The sequence below is a fragment of the Microcebus murinus genome, chromosome 1, assembly GCF_040939455.1.
Source record: "Microcebus murinus isolate Inina chromosome 1, M.murinus_Inina_mat1.0, whole genome shotgun sequence".
Taxonomy (NCBI): Eukaryota; Metazoa; Chordata; class Mammalia; order Primates; family Cheirogaleidae; genus Microcebus; species Microcebus murinus.
This window is the reverse complement of record NC_134104.1, coordinates 11,079,963-11,103,288: the sequence shown is the minus strand read 5'-3', so window position 1 is coordinate 11,103,288 and position 23,326 is coordinate 11,079,963. Positions and strand designations below refer to the sequence as shown.

Here is a 23,326-nt window from a genome sequence, read left to right as displayed (position 1 = left end):
TCATTTAAAAACAGACATATTTAAAGCATCTTAAAATCATTTAAAAACAGACATCTTTCTTTCCCTATATGCATTGAATATGCACCCAGTCTCAATCTGCCCTCAAGCTACACTGAACACAGACCTTCAAATATGCTCTTCCCTTTGCTTGGAACACTGTTCCCCCTTCCTGCCCTATCTCCTACTTACACACCATCTCCACTTAAACACCTCTTACTCCAGTCACCTGCTGCAATCCCTGCCCCTCACCACCAAACTTGTTGAGTTTCCCTACTGTTTGCTTCATTGTTATTTTTTACTTAGTTGCCTGCCTACTGGGAGGAGGAAAGGAAAAGGATAACACAGCACCAAGGAGAAAGGAAATTCCAGAGTAGAACTGCTCACATTCTTCCCTGAGCATCCTGGAGTTAGTGTTTATACACCCTAAAACTCTGTTGCTCTGGGCTGCTACTCAGCTAGTGATTCTGCACTTTCCTCTGCCAACCTCTCTGCCCAAAAAGGAGTGAATTCATTCTTCTGAAAGGTTCTAGAGCAATGGTTTCTAACCTGGGGTGCACCCTCCCTAAGGGTTTATGTTGGAATAGAGTCTTCTTAGGTGCAATGAAATTCTATTTGCATTCTTTAATAAGAAGTTAAGCTTTACTACTTGATATATAACCTAGCACTAGCACCTGCATTAGTCCAAATGTCAGAGGATCACATGTTACATTCAGTGACATTCAGGAACAGAGTGGGAAACTCACAAGGTGGAAATGTGGCATGATGCTTCCATTTGTTCACTTTTGGAGTTGATCACTATGTTTAGCATTTACTTGGCCTGATGTGTATTTACAGATTATGTTAGCTAGTTTTAACTAAACTAACACAAAATGGATGTGACAAGATTCTTGCAAGTAAATTGGAAATTAAAGATAATACTATTAATACACAAGTGAACACATGACAATGGCTGGTATGAACACATTACAATATATTAGTAAAAACAATGACAACCTAATCTGAATCTTCAAGAAGTCAGGTTTTTGTTTGTTTTTGAGATAGAGTCTCACTCTGTTGTCCAAGCTAGAGTGCCGTGGCATCAGCCTAGCTCACAGCAACCTCAAACTCCTAGGCTCAAGCGATCCTCCTGCCTCAGCCTCCTGAGTAGCTGGGACTATAGGCATGTGCCACCATGCCTGGCTAATTTTTTCTATATATTCTTATGGCCAATTAATTTCTTTGTATTTTTAGTAGAGCGGGGTCTCGCTCTTGCTCAGAGCTGGTTTCAAACTCCTGACCTTGAGCGATCCACTCGCCTTGGCCTCCCAAAGTGCTAGGATTACAGGCGTGAGCCACCGGGCCTGGCCAAGAAGTCAGCTTTTAAAAAATAAGGCCGGGCGTGGTGGCTCACCCCTGTAATCCTAGCACTTTGGGAGGCCGAGGCGGGTGGATTGCTCAAGGTCAGAAGTTCGAAACCAGCCTGAGCGAGACCCGTCTCTACCAAAAATAGAAATAAATTAATTGACCAACTAAAAATATATATACAAAAAATTAGCCAGGCATGGTGGCGCATGCCTGTAGTCCCAGCTACTCGGGAGGCTGAGGCAGGAGGATCGCTGAGCCCCGGAGATTGAGGTTGCTGTGAGCCAGGCTGACGCCACGGCACTCACTCTAGCCTGGGCAACAAAGTGAGACTCTGTCTCAAAAAAAAAAAAAAAAAAGAAAAGAAAATAATCAAAAAGATTATTTGGGCCAGCACGGTGGCTCACACCTGTAATCCTAGCTCCCTGGGAGGCCAAGGCAGATGGGAGGCAGGCGGATTGCTCGAGGTCAGGAGTTCGAGGCCAGCCTGAGCAAGAGGGAGACCATGTCTCTACTATAAATAGAAAGAAATTAATTGGCAAACTAATATATATAGAAAAAATTAGCTGGGCATGGTGGCCCATGCCTGTAGTCCCAGGTACTCGGGAGGCTGAGGCAGGAGGATTGCTTGAGCCCAGGAGTTTGAGGTTGCTGTGAATTAGGCTGACGCCACGGTACTCACTCTAGCCTGGGCAACAAAGTGAGACTCTGTCTCAAAAAAAAAAAAAGACTATTTGTAAAATGCATTCATACCCATTGTCATTAACTATTCACCTTCCCCTAAATTAAATTGAGCCTTGACATACTAGCTAACCACCACAGTATGAAGCCATCACTTTAGGAAGACATTTTCCAAAAGGCAAGCCTCTACAATTTCTTTTCAAGTGTTTAAAGTCACATGATACTCATTCACTCTGGTTCTTTACAAAATTTCACAATTGGTGACAATATTTAGAAACTGCTTTTGAGCATTTTGTTGTTTTTTTGAGACAGGGCATCGCTGTTGCTGGGGCTTAGGTACAGTGGCATCATCATAGCTCACTGCAGCCTCAAACTGCTGGGCTTAAGTGATCCTTCTGCCTCAGCCTCCCCAGTAACTAGGACTACAGGCATGCACCACCACGCCTGGCTAATTTTTCTTTTCTTTCTTTCTTCTTCTTCTTTTTTTTTTTGTAGAGACAGAGTCTTGCCATGTTGCTCAGGCTGGTCCTGAACTCCTGGCCTTAAGCAATCCTTCCACCTCTGCCTCCCAAAGTGCTAGGATTACAGGCTGAGCCACTGCACCAGACCCAGAGGTTCTTAATAGCAAAGACAAAAAGCTACATTCCACTTGCTCTTCTTGCCACAGTGTGATAATAAACTAAAACATATTCCTTAGCCAGCATTACTATTGGAAAACATGTAGGAAATAAGGCTGAAGATTTGAAGAAATAAGAGTTAAATTTCAAGTGTGAGTTTGTATGGGTATTTAAAAAGGCAGTGCAGCAAATGTGGCAATATTTTAACAATTTGGTGAATCTGGGCAAAGGGTATGCAGGAGTTCTCTTACGATTTTTGCAACTTTTCTATAAATTTGAAATTATTTCAAAACAAAAATGGTGTATAGAAAAACTGCAAGCATAGCCTCTGATGGATCATTTTGACTGGAATAAAGGGGGAAAAGGAGGTTCTGAGTTAAAGTTACAGAGCTAGCACCACACAGTAAATTAATTCATGTCTCAGTCATAGATAATTATTATAGCAAGTAAGTTGAAACGAAAGTTCACAAAGTGCTTGCCACAGGATGTCACACCTGTGGTAAATTTTATTAAAATACCACTCAATTTTATTAAAATACAATTCTATCTTTACAATATGTTGTATTAAGATGAGGAAAAGATCATGAAAATCTTTGTACCATGCAAATACCTTAAAGATGAATTATGTATTTTTTGCAGATATTTACTGATCTTTTCTTTAACAAGTGGCTCACAAAAGCATGTTAATGTAGCAAACATTGAAAAACAAACCTAACCACTGAATCCCTCAAAACTGCCTTTATAGTGAAAAAGAGGAAGTCAAAAGAAATTCTTGTGTTTTTAAATACATTTGGAAGTATTTCCATTTGGTTGAATTTTTTTGCCCAAAAAAATGCTGTGTGCATCTCTAAGTACTCTAGCTACCCAATAAAGAAACTGGGGGGAAATTACCAATGTGTTTAAAAATCTTTCAAATGAAATGCTTCAGTCATTTTGAGCTCATCATTCTAAATATAAAAATGCATCCCATTACAACTAGTTTGCAAGAGTAACTTTTGGACAGTAGGAAAAGGAAATTTTAATAAAAACATGCAGAGTCATCAGAAGGGCTTTTAAAATGAGTATGACTTAGTAAGTGCAACCAGGGATTTTCTTCTTCCATTTGGATCCACTTACCTTCATGGGGCATTTTTCCAGCGATGACATCGATAAAACAAAATAGTGACACACTCAGAATCAAACCCCCAAATTGTTGAGTCATAAAGTGATAATTCAAGGTTTTAAAAATGAAGCCTAACAATTATAGATAGCTTTACTAAAACTCATTGTTCCCTTAAAATCGGTGAATTTCATGATATATAAATTATATCTCAAAGATATTTTTTAAATAGACACATTCAATCATGTTCTTTACAAATATTCACTTTACCGTATAATTGCTAATAGTGTCAATCTGAAATGATCAAAAGGACCAGAATCCAGTTTTAAAGAATTTGTTCAAGCATAAAGCTGAGCTCGGCCTTCAAAGAAACAGACTCCCAAGAAATGGGGTCAGCACTTCAAAGCTGAAAAGATAAGGTTTTACTCGTATAGTCAGAAACAAACAAGTTTAGCAGGATGACGTTTTCCATACAAGGCTGGTTAAAGAGTTAAATCAATTTGATTAGTGTGCTTTGGTTTGTTTTCCAGAAAAGGTATACTTAACATTCCTTCTTAGACAATGAGATAGCCGTGAAGTCTTTGCATAAGAGGGAAGTTAATCTATGAGAATCAACACTTAAGAGGGAAGGGACCTTTTTTCTGGCACTTTTCTAGTACTTTACGTTTTGCAAAACAACGTAGATAAGGAAAAAAGGCTATTGTGTAATCAAAGGTCACTTAACGCTGCCAAGATTACAGCTGTATGTTATGGAACTCAGGTCCCACAATGACATTCCTTTAAGGCTCAAAATAAAGTTCCAACAGCTTTGATTTTGAGTTATTTGCACAATAGCTTAGTCGTTATAATAAAGAAGTATTGGCTTATTTCATTTCTCATCTTCTAAAGTTTATTTTGCCTGTTTTCGTAATGTACATAATCTCTTAGGTACATTTAAATAGCCATTTGAACGACGAGCTCAAACAGTTTACTGACAAAGGTCTGGCTCCGGAGCCCACCTCCGGCACAGACGCCGGTCGCGGTTGTCGCCCGGGGGCCAGGTCGCGGGGGAACGAGGGCTCCGAGCCGCGGCGCCGCTCACGGGTCTCTTCACACAGGAAACGGCCTGGCTCGCTCCGCGGCCTCCCCGTTTCAGGCTCCGGGGATTCCCAGCGCCGTGTACTGCCGCGCCTGGGTCAGCAGACAACCCGGGCCGGAAAGGGCGAGGCCCGGGGCCGCCCAACCACGACCCCGGCACGGGAACACGGGAAGCGGTGGGGCGCCGCGGCCCAAAGCCCGCAGGTTGGGCGTCGTCTTCCAAACAGCAGCGGGCGGGCCGCGACGTCACCAGCCGGAAGGAGGGGGCGCGAGGAGGCGGGGCCGAGTGCCGATGTCCGAGGCGCGTGCGCGTGCGCGTGCGCGGCAGCCCTTCCCTGTGCCGCCGAGCCGCGAGACGTGCCTGAGGATGTGACTCGCGGGGCTCGCGGACGATGCTCGCCCTCCTGGGCGCGACGGCCTTGGTGCTGGTCGCCGGGACGCCATGGGTGTTGCCCGCAGCCGCAGGTGAGACACGCGGGGAAGGACTGCGGCGCGGCGTCGGGAGCCTCGACGGGTGGGAGGTGGCGGGACGGAGGACAGGCGTCCTCTCCGGGCCGCCTCCGGCCCTCTGTGCGGTGGCGGGGGGCGGAGTTTGAGGTCCGTAGCTGCGGCGCTTAGATTAAAAGCGACTTGGGCTCGAAAATCAAGCGGGAGAAAGTGGTGTGGAGCATCCCGCCACGCCGCTTGCGTGGGAGCCAGTGTACCGGTCCCCGGGCTGGGGGCATCCTCCCCGCCGAGAGTCCTCCAGCCACGCCCCAGGCTCCCACCCCCGGCAAGCGGTGCGAGGGAGCTTTCGGTCTTGAGTTTGCTGATTGCTGGGAAAAAACCTGGCAGCTCCGCTCACCTGTTTGATGACAACAAACGAGGCAGTTCCTGAAAGGCATTTCCTCAATTTAGTAAACAGCTGCCCAGTCCCACGTGGGAATGAGTAAGTGTTCAAGAATTTCTCTGCCCTCAGGATTGTTACGGTCTAATGAAAAATAGTAATAAAGGGAAAATGTGAAGGCAGGGAGCCACCAGGCTAGTTTGCTGCAATTCTTAGTACTCAGCCAGGATGCATAGGGAATGGCAACTATAATAAGGTGGCAAGAGTGAGAGGTACTTCTGTAGTGAGGTGTGTGTATCCAAAGACAAACAGGGTTAGCATCTCAGTGTGGCAGTGCAAGAGGTCTGCGAGGCTGCTAATTTGTTCAAAATACTTAACTGTTTGCTTAGAAAATGATATACCTATGTGTTATGTGGTACATGATATCCTATTTCTCAAACCTTTCCACAAACATAGCATGTAGTTTGTGGATACTAGTGTCCTGTTACAACCGACAGTGATTTCTTTGAAGTCTTTTTTTTTTTTTATAATTTTTTTTTTTATTTTGGCATATTATGGGGGTACAGATTTTAAGGTTTCAATAAATGCCCATATCCCCCCTCTTTGAAGTCTTTTGTTAATGAAAAATTTGCATTAAACTCACGTTTGCATTGATAAAAAGAATTTCCCCAGAATTTTCATGTAAAATTGGTATTCCAGGAGGTTGTGCATTAAGAAATTGATTTTAGGCCGGGCGTGGTGGCTCACGCCTGTAATCCTAGCACTCTGGGAGGCTGAGGCGGGCGGATTGCTCGAGGTCAGCAGTTCAAAACCAGCCTGAGCAAGAGCGAGACTCTACTATAAATAGAAGGAAATTAATTGGCCAACTAATATATATAGAATAAATCAGCCGGGCATGGTGGCGCATGCCTGTAGTCCCAGCTGCTTGGGAGGCTGAGGCAGCAGGATTGCTTGAGCCCAGGAGTTTGAGGTTGCTGTGAGCTAGGCTAACGCCATGGCACTCTAGCCTGGGTAACAAAGTGAGACTCTGTCTCAAAAAAAAAAAAAAGAAAGAAAAATTAATTTTAAATTAGGTTAGAGGAGAGCTGCTAAAATATAATTTATAGGCATTTAGCATTTACTGAGCTCTTAGCTACGTGCCAGGCACTAATTAAAATGTTTTAAAGGTATAAACTCAAATAGCTTTCAGAACTGTGTAGATTCTATTATTTTACAAATGGGTAAACTGAGGCACTGAGTGATTAAGTAACTTGCCTAAGGCCATATAGCCAGCCAGTGGCTGAGTGGGAAAGCAAACCCTAAGAGTCTGGCCTCATAGCCCTGGGGTTTAACCAGACTAGACTTTTCCTCAAGGCCAGATAATTTAAATTCCTGATTAACTGCTATATATTAAATGCTTAATTATCAGTATCTTTCAATGAGCTAATCTACTTTTTCCCCAAAGAAATAATGTTCAAGACTAAATGAAATGTTAACTCAAACTTGAGGTTGTAATGTTGCTCTGTCTTTTGGCAGTTATAAAAATATTCATACTTTTTAACGTAGTAAATGCAATTTTGAGACCCTAGACTAAGAAAACTATCTGAAATATATATTTTATTTATATTTGTTGGATATGTGTGTTTGGATTTTAAAAGATAGTAAACCATTCTGGTCATCAAAGTGAAATGTTGAAGCAACTAAAATATAAATATATACATTTATATACACATAACATATATATATGATTAAATTCCCATTTATACCTTTTACATGCCAAAAGGGTGAAATAAACTATTATCAAAAGGAGATTACTAATACTAATAGATTGAAATCTGTGAAAGCTAAAATCCTGTTAAATAATTTTACTTCCAAGTCCCCGTCCATTTACCAGTTATTTGTTGGTCTCCCAAATGCCAAGATGCCTCTAACTCCAGGGTCTCTTCCTTCCTTCCTTTAGCAGTAAAAGAAATATTTTTTCCCTAAGGAAATTCCCAACACTACCCCGTCAGATTGTCTATTCCCATCTCAATGCCCAGAATTAGCAGAATTAGAATACAATGGACAGGATACTGTAAATTCTACAAATGTCATCAGATCTTTTGTTAACCCCTATAAACTCAATTGCTGCCCTTTGGCTACATAGAATCTGTAAATTCCAACAAATAGGACAGATGAATCAAGAGGAGTGGGATAAGGAGATGTATTCTGTTCAGGGATGAAGTTTCAGAGAATCTGAGTGTGAATCAGAAAATTGAGGGTGGTGAGACCTCCTTAAATTAAAATTTTTTTTCACAAAGTGTTTTCTCTGATGTCTCCCCTTTTGACCCCATATTATAATATGCAAGTGCAAAGTAGAGCAAGCAGTCCCAATTAAGAAAGTTCTATACAAAGACCCCTGTGGTAGAAAAAGTCTTCAAGGAGATAACATGATTGCCCTAAGGCAAAAGTAAAAGCTAGAAATATTGTAGGAACCAGATATAAATTTAAAAACTGATCTTTAAAAAATTATAGCTAATCAGGCCGGGTGCGGTGGCTCACGCCTGTAATCCTAGCTCTCTGGGAGGCCGAGGCGGGGCGGATTGCTCAAGGTCAGGAGTTCAAAACCAGCCTGAGCAAGAGCGAGACCCCGTCTCTACTATAAATAGAAAGAAATTAATTGGCCAACTGATATATATATATAAAATTAGCCGGGCATGGTGGCGCATGCCTGTAGTCCCAGCTACTCGGGAGGCTGAGGCAGAAGGATCGCTCGAGCCCAGAAGTTTGAGGTTGCTGTGAGCTAGGCTGACGCCACGGCACTCACTCTAGCTTGGGCAACAAAGCGAGACTCTGTCTCAAAAAAATAAATAAATAAATAAATAAATTATAGCTAATCAAAATGATAGATTAGTCTTTTGTGATATTTAAGAAGTTTCTGTGAACCCACCATTATTCTGAGTACTCTGGAAAATGCAAATTAAGTGAGAAGTTATGCAGGCTCTGCCCTTGAGGAACTTGCAGTCTGATTGGTGATTTGTGTTTCACAAAGAAGCAGTTTTTGAAATTGTCTTTTGACATATTCTGAAAAGATGGCAGAGGAGAAAGCACCACGATTCTGTCTCCTCACCTAGATAACAATTGCATTGACAGAATCTATCTGATAACTATTTCGAAACTCTGGAGTCTGTTGAAGGCTTCTAACTTCAGGGGGTAGATTTGGATGATAAATTGCAGTTAATTTTGGTTAATTTCAGCTCTGAGCACAGTAGCAGCTACCCATCTCCCACATCCCAGCCCTTGCCTGGCAGCTGTGCACGTGTTACTGGAGTAATCTGCACATGACTTACGGGAGCCAGGTGGACAAAAAGAAACCCATAATCTAAATAGCTCTGATTGCTGCTTCTGATCACTAGTTGTGCAGACCAAGAAGTGGGCAGTCATCATTTTTACACCTTCCCCCATTGACAAATGCCCTCCCCCACTTCATGTTCCTCTTTTTTCACTTTTGGGAGCCAAACATTGAAGACTAGTACATTGAAAAACAACTGCATATATGGGGAAAATTAGAAAGCAACCACACATACCCGGGGAAAGGCTCAGAAGAGACTTTATACCTCAGGATGATCTTTGGCACAGAGACAGCCTACAACAATAAAAAAAAAAAAAAACATAGTCTGGGAGAGTGATGTCATCAAGATAGCCAACTAGAAGCCACTAGTGCTTGTCCCTCTCACAAAGACAGCCAGAGCAACTAATAACAACTACATTTTAACAAAAATAACAGAGAGAGTGCCAGAGTGTATCAGAGGAGTAACAAAAACACCCTTGAGCAGAAAAATGTGAGATGGCCACCTAAAGAACAGAAGGAACCACCAGGTCTCCACCACCCCGTGCCCCCACTGGGATCAGCTGGGAACCAGGAGTAACTTCCTCTCTATGGTGAGGAGGTAAGCAAGAGGATCCCAGCAACCCCTGTCAATACCTTGGGCACCTACAGATCTCACTACTGGGGTTCCCTGCAGTCCTCATAGGCACTAAGCCCAGCTGAGGGAGCTGCCTGAAGTCTACGTAACTGTGATCCTACCAGAGAAGAGTGAGCACTGTTGCCCCACCCATTGTGGGCCACCCAGCTACTGTGCTGTGCCATCTTGGAATGGAACTATTGCTGGAATGTTTCTTGCTTCCAGGTCTTGTGGCCACAGCTCCCCTTCATCCCTAAGGCTAAGCCACCACCAAACCGCCCATGTCCCAAAGCTGAGCTATGAGCTGCTGTTACACCCTTCCCTGTAGGGCCAATCAGAAGTGGAGCCACTCCACCTACCAACCTCCCTACCCCTGGGCTGAAACTGTAGCAGTACCCTGTCTCCTAGAAAAACAGCACCTTGGCCACTTAAAGCAGTCATGTACCCCAGTGCCTAAGATGAAGTGGCACCCTGTATTCCAGGGAAACAGTGCCTGGGCCGTCCCAAAACAGTCATGCCTCCTCCCTGGTCTAAGCTAAAGGAGCACATTGCCCCCTTGGGAATCAGTGCCCTGGCCAAGCTGAGGAACTGGGCATTTCAGGGCTGAGTTGACGTAGTATCCCAAGTCCCAGGGGAAACAGCAGTGGCTGGTCCTGGTCTACAGGCCAGAAATCTCTAGTACCTTCCTTCCCTGTTGCTGGACTAGTGTCCTAAAGTCTGAGCTGCTGAGGTACTCCTCTCCCTGGGGAGTGAAGTCATCACTGTGCTGCTTCTTCTCCCCCCTTCCCTGGCCTAAAGCTGTGCTTCACCATTCTGGAGTACTTGGCTGTCACTGCACATGGCCTTACAGTCTAGGATATTGCTGAGCCTTGCTATCCCATGGTCTATAGTCACTATTACTTGGTTTTTCATCCCCTGCAATCTGAGTTGCCACTAAACCCTATTGGCTCAGGATACCAAATAACAAGTGTACACTGCTCTTCAGGTCCAAACCTCCAGAGTACCCTTTCTTCCCTGGAGTCAGGCCAGTGCCGTGCCCTAACCCCAGGAGTGGAATCACAGCTACAACCTGGCCCCTTGGGTCTGAGCTGCCAGAGGGTGCCTCAGAGTCACAGATCTTGGCTCTGTGGCCAACCAACATCTAACCCTGCCACAGAGAGCAAACTTGCCCCTCAGGAACCAGGTGCCACAATAAGTTGTGAGACTCTGAGCCTAGGATCCCAACCCCATAGCCACTCCAAGCACCTGTGCCTGGAATCCAGAGCCACTGCAACTGCTTGTAGCCGATATCAGATCTGATACCAAGAGGCCTTGGCTAAGTCTCCTTATTGTGGGGAAAATGAGAATAGAAGGACCCCAAAAGCCCTTGACACTGAGGACATTAATAACCTATGCCACTGCTGCCACAAACTTCTACAGCCTAGGCCACTGAGGTGCCCATTTACTACTGACATTGAATGCAGCTGAAGAAGCTATGTGGATACTATATCACTGCATATGTTGGGAAACAGTCACCATACCCTTCAAACACCACATTAAAACCCAACTGCCAGTAAAAGTCGTCTCTTTGAAACCCACTCTATATAGTCAGGAAGAGGTGATTGGTCTACCAGATAGATGCACATACATCAATACAGAGACAAACATGAAAAAGCAAGGAAATATGATACCACCAAAGGAAGCATAAGAACTCTCTAGTAACAGACCCCAGTGAAAAGGAAATCAGTGAATTGCTGAAGAAGGAATTCAAACTAGTGATCTTAAGGAAATTCAACAAGATACAAGAAAGTACATACAGATAATTCAACCAAGTCAGGAAAATAATTCACAATATAAGTGAAAAATTAAACTGATAAAAACTGAACAGGATAGTCTCCAGGTTCTTTCAAAGAAAAAAAAAAAAACTGAACAGGAATCCTGCCGCTGAATTCAGTGAATGAATGCAATGAATAAAACTTAAAAACTATAACTGTAAGCTTCAACAGCAGACTTGATCAAGCAAAAGAAAGTATCTCTGAACTTGAAGATAGGTCATTTGAAATTACCCAGTTCCAAACCACAGTAGAGTCCATAAAACAATAAAATAATAACAATATAAAATTAAAATAAAATATTAATTACCCACAGAAAAAAATGAAAAAGGAAAGAAGGCCTACAAGACTTATGGGACACCATTAAGTGAACAAATGTTAGTATTTTGGAAGTTACAGAAAGAGAAGAGAAGGTAAAAGGCATAAAGCCTATTTAATGAATAATAGCTAAAAACCTCCCAATTCTAGGGAGAGATATGGGCATCTAGATCCTGAAAGCTCAATGGTCCCCATATAGATTTAACCCAAAAAGATCCTCCTCAAGGTACATTATAGTCAATTGTCAAAAGTCAAAGAATTCTAAAAACAGCAAGAAAAAAGTATGAAGTCACATATAAGGAATCCACATTATCCTAACAGCGGATTTCTCCACAGAAACCTTATAGGTTAGAAGACAATGTGATGACATATTCAAAGTACTGTCAGAAAAAACAAACTTTAAGTTAAAAACTGTAAAAAAAAAAAAAAAAAAAGCCAAAGAAGGTTATTATATAATGATTAAGGAATCAATTCAGCAAGAAGATATGACAATTCTAAATATATATATGCACCCAACACTGGAGCACCCATATATATAAAGCAAATATGATATCTAAAGAGAGAGATAGACTCCAATACATTAATAGTTGGGACTTCAGTGCCTCACTTTCAGCATTGGACAGATCAACAAACTCCAAGTAAAATGAGCTCAGAAACAATCACACCAAGACATATTATAATCAAACTTTTGAAAGCCAAGGACAAAAAAAAAAAAAAAAAAAAAAAAAAGAAATGAAAGCCAAGGACAGAGAAGTGACTCATCACATAGAAGAGATCTTCAATAAGATGATCAACAGTTTTCTCATCTGCAACTTGGAGACCAAAAGACAGTGAGTTGATATATTCAAAGTGCTAAAAGAAAAAATAACTGTCAAACAAAAATCTTATATCCAGCAGAACTATCCTCCAAAACTGAAGAGAAGTTAAGATGTTCCCATTTAAACAAAAGTTGAGGAAGTTCATTACCACTAGACCTACCTTGCAAGAACTGCTTAAGGGGGTTCTGAAAGGTGAAGTGAAAGGACACTAGACAATAATTCAAAGCCATATGAAGAAATAAAATTTTCAATACAGATAAATACATGGGCAATTATAAAAACTAGTATCATTGTAACAACAGTTTGTAACTCCACTTTTTTGTGTTCTACATGCTTTAAGAGAATAATACATTTAAAAATAATAATTATTAGCTTAAAAGCTAGTATTGAAACATTGGCTTTTTTTTACATTTATGTCTTTTTGTGGCTTGAGAGCTCATTTCTTTTTAATATTTTAAGCATTTATTTATTGATACATAACAGTTGTACGTATTTTGGGGGTACTTGTGATATTTTGATACATTCATATAATGTGTAACGATCAAATCAAGGTAATTGGGTTATCCATCACCTCAGATATTTATCTTTTTTTAATGCTAGAAACAAATTCTTCTATTTTGAAATATACAATAGATTATTAACTATAGTCACCCTACTCAACTATCAAACATTAGATATTATACATTCTGTATAACAGTATTTATATACCCACTAAACAACCTCTCTTCATTGCCCACACCCCTGCCCCAGCCTCTGGAAACCATCAATCCACTCTATCTTCATGAGATCCACTTTTTTTTTTTAATTTTATTTTTATTTTAGCGTATTATGGGGGTACAAGTGTTAAGGTTACATATATTGCCCATGCCCCCTCGAGTCAGAGCTTCAAGCGTGACCATCCCCCAAACATTGCACCTCTTACTCGTTATGTTTATATATACGCATACCCTCCTCCCCCCTCCCACCCGCCAGACACCCGATAAATGTTATTCCTATATGTCCACTTAGGTGTTGATCTGTTAATACCAATTTGCTGGTGAGTACATGTGGTACTTGTTTTTCCATTCTTGAGATATTTCACTCAGTAGAATGGGTTCCAGCTCTATCCAGGAAAATACAAGAGGTGCTATATCACCATTGTTTCTTAAAGCTGAGTAGTACTCCATGGTACACATATACCACATTTTATTAATCCACTCATGAATTAATAGGCACTTGGGTTGTTTCCATGAAACATTGGCTTATAATTCCACATTTTTCTCCGTGATTTAAGAGACTAATTCATTTAATTATGTTTCAGGGCATACAATATATAAAGATACAATTCTGGGACATCACCTGAAAAGAGTGGATACAGCTGTAAAGGAGCAGAGTTTTTGAATATTGTTGAAGTTAAGCTGGTATAAATTCAAGTTAGAGTGTTAAAAACTTTAGGGTGTTGAATGTAATACCCATGGCAACCACAAAGAAAACAGCTATAGAATATACACAGAGGAAATGAGAAAGAAATTCAAACATTTTACTACAAAAAATCAACTGAACACAAAAGAAGATAGTAATGCAGCAAATGAGGGATAAAAAAGCTTTAAGGTATATAGAGAAAGTAGCAAAATGACAGAAGTAAGTCTCTCATTATCAGCAATTACTTTAAGTGGATTAAACTCCAATGAAGAAACAGATTAGCAAAATAGGTAAAAACACATGGTCCAACTATATTCTCTCTACAAGAAATTCACTTTCAATCCAGAGACACAGATTGAAAGTGAAAGGATAGAAGAAGATATTCCATGCAAATAGTAATGATATGGTAGCAGGGGTGTCTATACTAATATCAGACAAAATAGGCTTTACATCAAAAAGGTTATAAGAAACACAGAAGGATGTTATATATTAAGGGAAAGTTCGATACAGCAAGAAGATACAACAGTTATAAACATTTATGCTCCCCATGGCAAATTATCAAAACATATAAAGCTAAAACTAACAAAATTAAAGGGAAAAATAGTTCTGTAATAACAGTTGGAGACTTCAGTGACCCCTCTCAAAAATGAAAAGAACAACTAAACAGAAGAGAAGGAAATAGAGGATATCAACAATTTTAAAAAATCCTGATTCAAAAGTGGGCAAAGGATTTGAATAGACATTTTTCCAAAGAATATACACAAATGACTAGAAAGTGCATGAAAACATGCTCAACATCGCTAATCATTAGAGAAATGCAAATTAAAAGTATAATGTGGCCGGGCATGGTGGCTCATGCCTGTAATCCTAGCACTCTGGGAGACCGAGGTGGGCGGATGGTTTGAACTCAGGAGTTCAAGACCAGCCTGAGCAACAGCGAGACCCCGTCTCTACTAAAAACAGAAATAAATTAATTGGCCAACTAAAAATATATAGAAAAAATTAGCCAGGCATGGTGCCACATGCCTGGAGTCCCAGCTACTCAGGAGGCTGAGGCAGGAGGATCGCTTGAGCCCAGGAGTTTGAGGTTGCTGTGAGCTAGGCTGACGTCACAGCACTCTAGCCAGGGCAACAAGAGTGAGACTCTGTCTCCAGAAGAAAAAAAAAAGTATAATGTGATACCACCTCACTCCCATTAGAATGGCTACTATCAGAAAAAAATAAGTGTTGGTGAGGATGTGGAGAAATTGGAACCATTATGAATTGTTGGTAGAAATGTAAAAGAGTATAGCTGATGTGGAAAGTGGTGTAGTGGTTCCTCAGAATATTAAACAGAATTACCATATGATCCAGCAATTCCACTTCTGGGTTTATACCCAAAAGAATTGAAAATGGAGTCTCAAAGAGATATTTGGACATCCATGTTCATAGCAACTTTATTCACAATAGCTAAAATACAGAAGCAACCCACATGTCCATGGACTAATGAATGAGAAAAATCTGGTATATACATGCAATGGAATATTATTCATCCTTGAAAAGGAAGGAAATTCTGACATTTGCTACAACATAGATGAACTGTGAGAAATTATGCTAAGTAAAGTAAGCCAGTCCCAAGAAGACTGTATGCTTCCGCTTTTTTGAAGTAGTTAATACAGTGAAAATCATACAAATAGAAAGTATGGGGTGTGCCAAAAGTCTCCATACAAAGGAAAAATTTTGTAATGAATAGTTTGTAAGTCATGGTACGTTTAGCTACGATTTCCCATTTTCCCTCTGTATGGCGACCTTTGGGACCCCCTGCAGAATAGTGGTTGCCCAGGGCTAGAGGGAGGAAGGAAGGGATGGGAGTTATTGTTTAATGAGTATAGCGTTTCAGTTTGACAAGATAAAAAGAGTTATGAAGATAGATGGCGGTAATGGTTGCACAACATTGTTAATGTATTTAATACCACTGAACTGTATGCTTAAAAATGGTTAAGATGGTAAATTTTGTGTTTTGTATATTTTACCACAAAACGCATAAAAAATGAAAAACATCTTGCATTCAGTATTTGAGAGCTAAGTACATCTACTTAAGTGTGAAATTGAGTGGTACAGATTACATGGTACAGAGTGTAAGAAAACAGGATCAACATGAGCTGCAGTATTCAGGGAAGGTTTTCCATAAGGGGTCAAACTTGACTTGTATCTTGGGAGGATTTGGGTAGTCAGAGAAGAAGAAGAGTGCATTGCAGGTTGGAGGGGCCAGAAGAGAAAAATAAGAAGGGAAGTAATTTAACTGGTAGATAATTTGTGTTAGTAGTCGTAGTAAGAAATAAGGTAGGTACATAAACGGAAGTCCTTAAAAATAAACAGAAGGGTACAGACTTAGTATGTTTGGCAGTCAAGATCTTTTTAGGTTCCCAAAGGGTTTGGCTGACACAAATATTTATACATCCGTCTCTCAATTTTGTTATGTGAATATTCCATTCCTGTAAATAGCTGTCACCTTTGAAATTATATCTGTTCAGTTCTCGGAGTATATAAAGTATAGATTCTGGTCTCCAGTTTATGATGGTCTGACTTAACAGTTTTTGACTTTACAGTGGATTTATTGGGGTATTAAATGTATTTTTGATTTGTTATTTTTTTCTTATGATAGGTTTTTTGGTATGTAACACCTTGTAAGTCAAGAGCATCTCTTTCTGTCTCTGAATGTAGAGTGTGAAACCAAATTGGGGCTGTTAAACTGTTGAACCTCGTATCCCTTACACCAGTATCACTTCTGAGACTAAAGAAAAATTCTATTTTTATACAGAGAGACAGTTTGGTTTTCAGATAAAAGACAACTCTTTTTATAGATGAAAGAACTCAACCCTTTTTCCAGCTCTCTCAGGTACAGAAACATAGTTAGCAGCCTCCATGTAGTGAAAGCAATCATTAGGTTTTTTAGATTTTAAAATACGCTTTTCATTATATTTGAATATATTCATTCTTTAATCAGGGACATAAGGGGAAGAATAACATTTTTTAAAATATCTATATAGTGTTTATATAATTATAATTTTTTGTTGCCTTTATAGGTGGAAAAAATCTAAACTCTTCTCGAAATGTAGAGATCAACATCATAGATGACAATTTTATCCTAAGGTGGAACGGGAATGGTGAGTCTATTGGGAACATGACTTTTTCAGCAGATTATCAAAGGTATGTGACTCTGCTTAGTGATTTCCAGAATGACCTGAATGATTTTCATAATTTTAACACCATAATTCTTTTCAGATTTGGGAAGTCTTTGGTTTTTCTATTTTTTAGAAATTTCATCTTTGGGCGTTGAAGCAAAAGCAATTTGGGGATGAGGGTGATAGACAGCTCTAATCCACAGCCATACTTTTCTGCTCTGGATGGTCCAGCTTCATTAAATAGAAATTGGGAATTGAGGTCTAAACTAGAGCATATCTTGTGGGGTTTTTTTTTTTTTTGGAGACAGGGTCTTACTCTGTTGCCTAAGCCAGAGTGCAGTGGTATCATTGTAGCTTACTGCAGCCTCAAACTCCTGGCTCAAGAGATCCACCTGTCTTAGCCTCCCAAGTAGCTGGGACCACAGGCATGCACCACTACATCCAGCTAATTTTCCTATTCTTTTGTAGAAACGAGATCTCATTATATTGTTCAGGCTGGTCTCCAACTCCTTGCCTCAAGTGATCCTCCCTGTCTCAGCCTCCCAAAGTGCTAAGATTATAGACATGAGCCACCACGTCAGCCATGGCATAACTTAAAAATATGGGAGAATAAGCCGGGCGCGGTGGCTCACGCCTGTAATCCTAGCTCTCTGGGAGGCTGAGGCGGGCGGATTGCTCAAGGTCAGGAGTTCAAAACCAGCCTGAGCAAGAGCGAGACCCCGTCTCTACTATAAATAGAAAGAAACTAATTGGCCAACTGATATATATATAAAAAAAAAATTAGCCGGGCATGGTGGCGCATGCCTGTAGTCCCAGCTACTCGGGAGGCTGAGACAGAAGGATCGCTCGAGCCCAGGAGTTTGAGGTTGCTGTGAGCTAGGCTGACGCCACGGCACTCACTCTAGCCTGGGCAACAAAGCGAGACTCTGTCTCAAAAAAAAAAAAAAAAATATGGGAGAATATCCCAAAAGCCCTATCCAAGGTCTTGGAATAGGCCACCAGGCCTCCTGTGCTCGGGCTTTCCTGTTATCTCCATCATAGGAAACATTTTAATTTTGGATACATTTTATAAACATCAATATATTGGACCCTGCATTTCCAAAGACTCAATGTTTCTAGAGTTTCAGTGCCTTCTCCTTAGTACTAACTTTCTAGTTAATAGTTCAAGAAGATAGGCAGAGGGGCATTCCAGATGAATATAGAAGAGAACACAGCCCAGGAAGTATACTACTTTGCCTCCTAGTAGGGTGGTGAGGCCTTATCTGCTGTGTTTTCCTGTCCACGAAAAATCAGGCAGGGAAGGAATAGGGTGTTAGTACATCTGGAACCAGGATCCCAACCATTTTGATTATAGTCAATGACACTATTGTTCTCTAGTTAATTAAAACTGGGATATTAATCTCACACCTTCAGTAATTATGTGCATATGTGCATGTATACACACACACACACACACCACTTTTCTCAGAATTGATAATTTAAAATTTTTATCTCTAGAGATTTTCTTTAAATTGAATTTTGAGTTTTGTTACCAGTTTTGTTCTTTGCCTTAGTTTGAAATTTTCTTATCAACAACTGTTTTAGGAGTTATTTCAGATACCCTTATTTAAAGTTACCCTTATAATAACAAAGATCCACAGTGCTCTCACATTCTTGTTCCTTCACACATTATTGCTTATACTAAATTCTTCACTTCATCCTAATTTTTTACCTTTCCATTCTGACTTTAGCATTAAACGTATTTCAGTGTGTTCCTTATTTTGTTCTGCTAGCCTTGTAAACAGTTACCTTGCAGAAATATGGCAGATCTCAAGTTTGTGGCGTTTGTAACGTAGTACAGCCTTGAACCAGGAATCCTTCCTCTGCTAATTATTCTCCATGTCTTAGTTTTCGTATTTATTGAATGGAGATACAACTAATATGACTATATATAATTTATCATTCAAGCTAGGATACTTTGGGGAGTAAAAAGAGGTACTTAATTGTAGATAAGCTGGAGTAACAGGCTTAAATGAGAACTGCCCCAGCAAAGTGGGATAGGGTACCCCAATAATAAAGTAACTCAGAAGGTTGTTCTGAGTGTTGAATAATTGTTTATAAAGCTCTCAGGAGAGTGACACAGAGTAAGTGATCAATTGAAGTGGGATTAATATCAGCAACAGACGTATTTTTAATATTTCTCAGAACATAGTACATGTACCACTGATATTAAGTGAAACACAGATGAATAAATATACTATCATGGTCCCGAGCCTGTAGAACATATGCAGCCTAAAATGTCAGTGTTGTATCTAAAATTTATTATGATGTTTGTAATGTGTAGCATTCTTTGATTCAACGAATACTGAGTATCTTTCATGCCAAACACTCTTTCTGGGTGCTTAGAATACCTTAGTAAATAGGAAAGACAAAAGTGGCATGAAGTTATGAAATGAATAGTATATTGGTTACATCTTCATATTTCAAATTTTATTCTGTTCTGAGCTAATGTGAAACAGTTTTTTAAGTTTTGGGGTTTTTTTTTAAGAAAATATAAAAATAGCTACCACTGCAGTAGCTTCATTGTGTACAAAAGCCATTGTAATGGCACATGCATCTGCATCTCCTGGAACAGGAAAAAAAGAAGGGTGAATTTGGGTTGAAGCCATATTAAGTTTTAAATTTTTTTTTTTTTACAGCCATCACAAGATTCAATAAATTTTTGATAAGGTTTTCTGTTTGTAATAAGAGATTCTAGATTTTTAAAAATAAATTGTGATACAGAAGAGTTTTTTAGGATTGCTTGTTTAAATTAAGGTATTTTTAATGCCAGCTCCAATCTTAGACCTCAGATAGGTAAAGTGGAAAGGGAAACTGGCCAGGAATGATATGTTTCATGTACTAGTGTATATCTTTGGGAATGTTAAAAAAATGTTTCCTTTTTGAAAAATAAGGTAGACTTGTATTTGGGTTAGCACAAAATTATTTTAATAATTATGGTCTCTGGTTTCTAATATCTTAAATCATCTTTAAAATGGCATCAACAATATTATAAAAAATAAATAAATAAACTTAATGAATTAGGCTTGACAAAAGTGCCTTCTCAGTGGACAGCTTCTCTGCCATGTTTAAGGTTGATGGGCTTGACATAGACAAAAATTTTGAAATCTGAATCATCAAATCTAGTTCCCAGATTTTCAATAAGGAATATAAGATCCAAAAACACAAAATAGTTTGCCAGAAGTCACACAACTATTTTTAACAAAGCCAACACTAAATCCACTTTTGCTTATGGGTCATTTGTTTCTCTGCTTCCTTGAAATCCTAATGCAACCACCCACAAATTATATATAAAAGTGTATTAAAAATTAAGTATATGCTGGATTACTCCATTTTATTAATAATAACTTGGTTTATATGATTTAAAAGACTGGAGGGGTATATACTAAAATGTTTACAGAACATTAACTCTAGGAGAAGAAATAACTGCTTAAATTCACTTTATACTAGTAAATAGAAAACATATTTGACATTCTTTTGCATTTATGCATTTGCCCATTCACTCATTTGCTTTTTTACTTTAAAGACCTGGGATGGATAATTGGATAAAATTGCCTGGGTGTCAGTATATCACTAGTACCAAATGCAGCTTTTCTTCACCCAAGTTGGATATTTATGAAGAAATCAAATTGCGTTTAAGAGCAGAACAAGGAAACACTTCGTGGTATGAGGTTATCTCATTTATGCCATTTGAAAAAGGTAAGAAAAATTTGCTAGCTGAATTATATTCTTTTTTTTTTTTTTTTTTTTTTTTGAGACAGTCTCACTCTGTTACCCTGGCTAGAATACCATGGTATCAGCCTAGCTCATAGCAACCTTGAACTCCTGGCCTTAAGCAATCCTGCCTCAGCCTCCCGAGTAGCTGGGACTACAGACATACACCACCATGCCTGGCTAATTTTTTCTATGTATTTTTAGTTGGCCAGTTAATTTCTTTCTATTTTTAGTAGAGATAGGGTCTCGCTCTTGCTCAGGCTGGTCTCGAACTCCTGACCTTGAGCAATCCTCACACCTTGGCCTCCCAGAGTGCTAGGATTACAGACGTGAGCCACCGCACTTGGCCCTGGACTATATTCTTTAGTAAATGTTACCAGAACTGTTCACTTTCCAAGCCCGTTCATGGTGTGAAATCTTCCATCTTAAAAAAAAACCCCACAAAACTTCCCTTAAACACATCTTCCTCCTACTACGGCCCCATTTTTCTGCTTTCTTTATATGGGGGTTCTCAAAGAGTAGTCCCCAAGACCCTTTCAGAGGGTTCATAAAGACAAGACTATTTTCATAATAATACTAAGATTTATTTGCCTTTTTTATATTCACTCTCTCGTATACAGAGTGGAGTTTTTCAAAGGAGGCTATTTGATGTGTGATATGGTGATGTGACTGATTTAATCCAGAGGTAGATAGGAGAGCCATCCATCTTCTTTATTAATCCAGACATTAAAAGGATTTGGAAAAAAAAATATAAAACAGCATCAATCTTCTCACTAAGATTTTTGTTGTTTTAGAAAAATATATGTCTTATAACAAATGTTTGTTACCATGTATTGGATTTATCATAGTTATTTTTAATGGATTAATTAAGGTGGATTAAATTGTTTAAAATTTTGTAAGTTTAATGTTTAATATGCTAAATATCAAAAAGACATAACTCATTAACAAAAGCTCTTTGGAAGTGTCAATAATTGAAGAGTATAAAGGGATCCTGACACCAAAAAGTTTCACAACCACTGCCGTTTACCAAAACTCAAAAAAGAATTATCAATACTCTTTTTTGTACTTTTTCCCCCCATTTTCTCTTTAATCATTTCCATTCAAACTTCATTCCTCCGTCACTGTACTAAAGCCACTCTTCTCAAGGTCACCAGCAGCCTCCATGATGCCAGGTGAATTCCCAGTCTTCTCGCTCCTTCTGTAGCACAGATGTGGCATCATTGCCATTTCCTTGAGACACTTCCGTTACTGAATCTCTAGGACCCTGCTCTTTCCTGGTTCTCCTCCTGCTTATTGGTCACTCCAATGCCAATTTCTCCTCCTCATCTGCCAGACTTTTCAATGTCAGATTGCTGCAGGGTTCCATCCTTGAACTTCTCCTCTTCTCATTCTGTAGTCACTCCACTGGTAATCTTACAGCTTTCCATACTTGACTCCCAGAAGCAACAGGAGCATATTAAATGCTCAGAATTATTTGTTGAATGAATGTTTCAGCATTGTATTAACAAAGTTACATATAATTGTTTTTATTTTTTCTAGCTCAAATTGGTCCTCCAGGTGTACATTTGGAAGCTGAAGATAAAGCAATAATAGTAAACATCTCTCCTCCTGGAACAATAGATAGTATCATGTGGGCTTTGGCTGGTCCAAGCTTTATATATAGCATAGTTATCTGGAAAATTTCTTCAAGTATAGAAGTAAGCATTTTTATTTTTACTTTGATGTAAGAGAAAAATGAGGTGAATTAATCCTAAAATTTGACTTTATCGTTTTTTAAAGAACTGGCTTCAATTTTTTATTATAGGAAATGATTGAAACTGGTTATCTCAGATATAAAGTTGATAAACTCTCGCCAGAGACTACCTATTGTTTAAAAGTTAAGGCAAGACTACGTACGCCAAGGAAAGTTGGTGTCTATAGTCCGGTGTATTGTATAAATACCACAGGTAAGGAGGACATTTTGCTTTAGAGTCAATATTGTATAAATAGATTGGCAATATGTCAATTTTGGCACTAGTCTCATAGTGCTGAAGTTTATATGATGGTTTAATATTAGGTTATTAGTATGAAATGTCTGATTTCCTTAAGTACAAAGTTTGACAGTTGATACCACTGATATTTCACTTTGACACTTCTTGTTTTATTTTTATTGTGAAGGTACATCCTCAGTCTTGCAAACACGTTTTGGCTTGTTATTATCGCTTAAATTTTTTTAGAGCTATTTTTGTGAAAGCACGGAGAAGTCAGAAGTTCATGTTATTTTCGAATATGAGTTCGATCGTGGAACCAATGCAGCACAGACACCTCGAAATATCAATGAAGTGTTTGGGAAGGATGCGGCTAATGAACTCATAGTACATAGATGGTTTGAGAAGTTCTGGTGATTTTAATCTTGAAAATGAGCCACAGGGGTGTCCCGAGAACAAGGTAGATAACAATGATCTGCAAGCTGTAGTAGAGGTGACTCCATCTCAGCCTATGCATGAATTAACAGCAA

The 23,326-nt window shown here is 39.5% G+C and overlaps 1 protein-coding gene across 1 annotated transcript in view; it reads left to right on the top strand.

Annotated features, from left to right (window-relative positions):
• Positions 1-5,009: 5,009 nt before the first annotated feature.
• Positions 5,010-23,326, top strand: part of IFNAR1 (interferon alpha and beta receptor subunit 1) — a 30,614-nt gene continuing 12,297 nt past the window's right edge. The window contains exons 1-5 of the mRNA XM_012747052.3: positions 5,010-5,280; positions 16,978-17,101; positions 20,642-20,814; positions 22,369-22,526; positions 22,634-22,775. Of these exons, the coding sequence (XP_012602506.3) occupies positions 5,208-5,280; positions 16,978-17,101; positions 20,642-20,814; positions 22,369-22,526; positions 22,634-22,775 (670 nt within the window). The 5' untranslated portion in view covers positions 5,010-5,207. The remainder of the gene's footprint in view (positions 5,281-16,977; positions 17,102-20,641; positions 20,815-22,368; positions 22,527-22,633; positions 22,776-23,326) is intronic.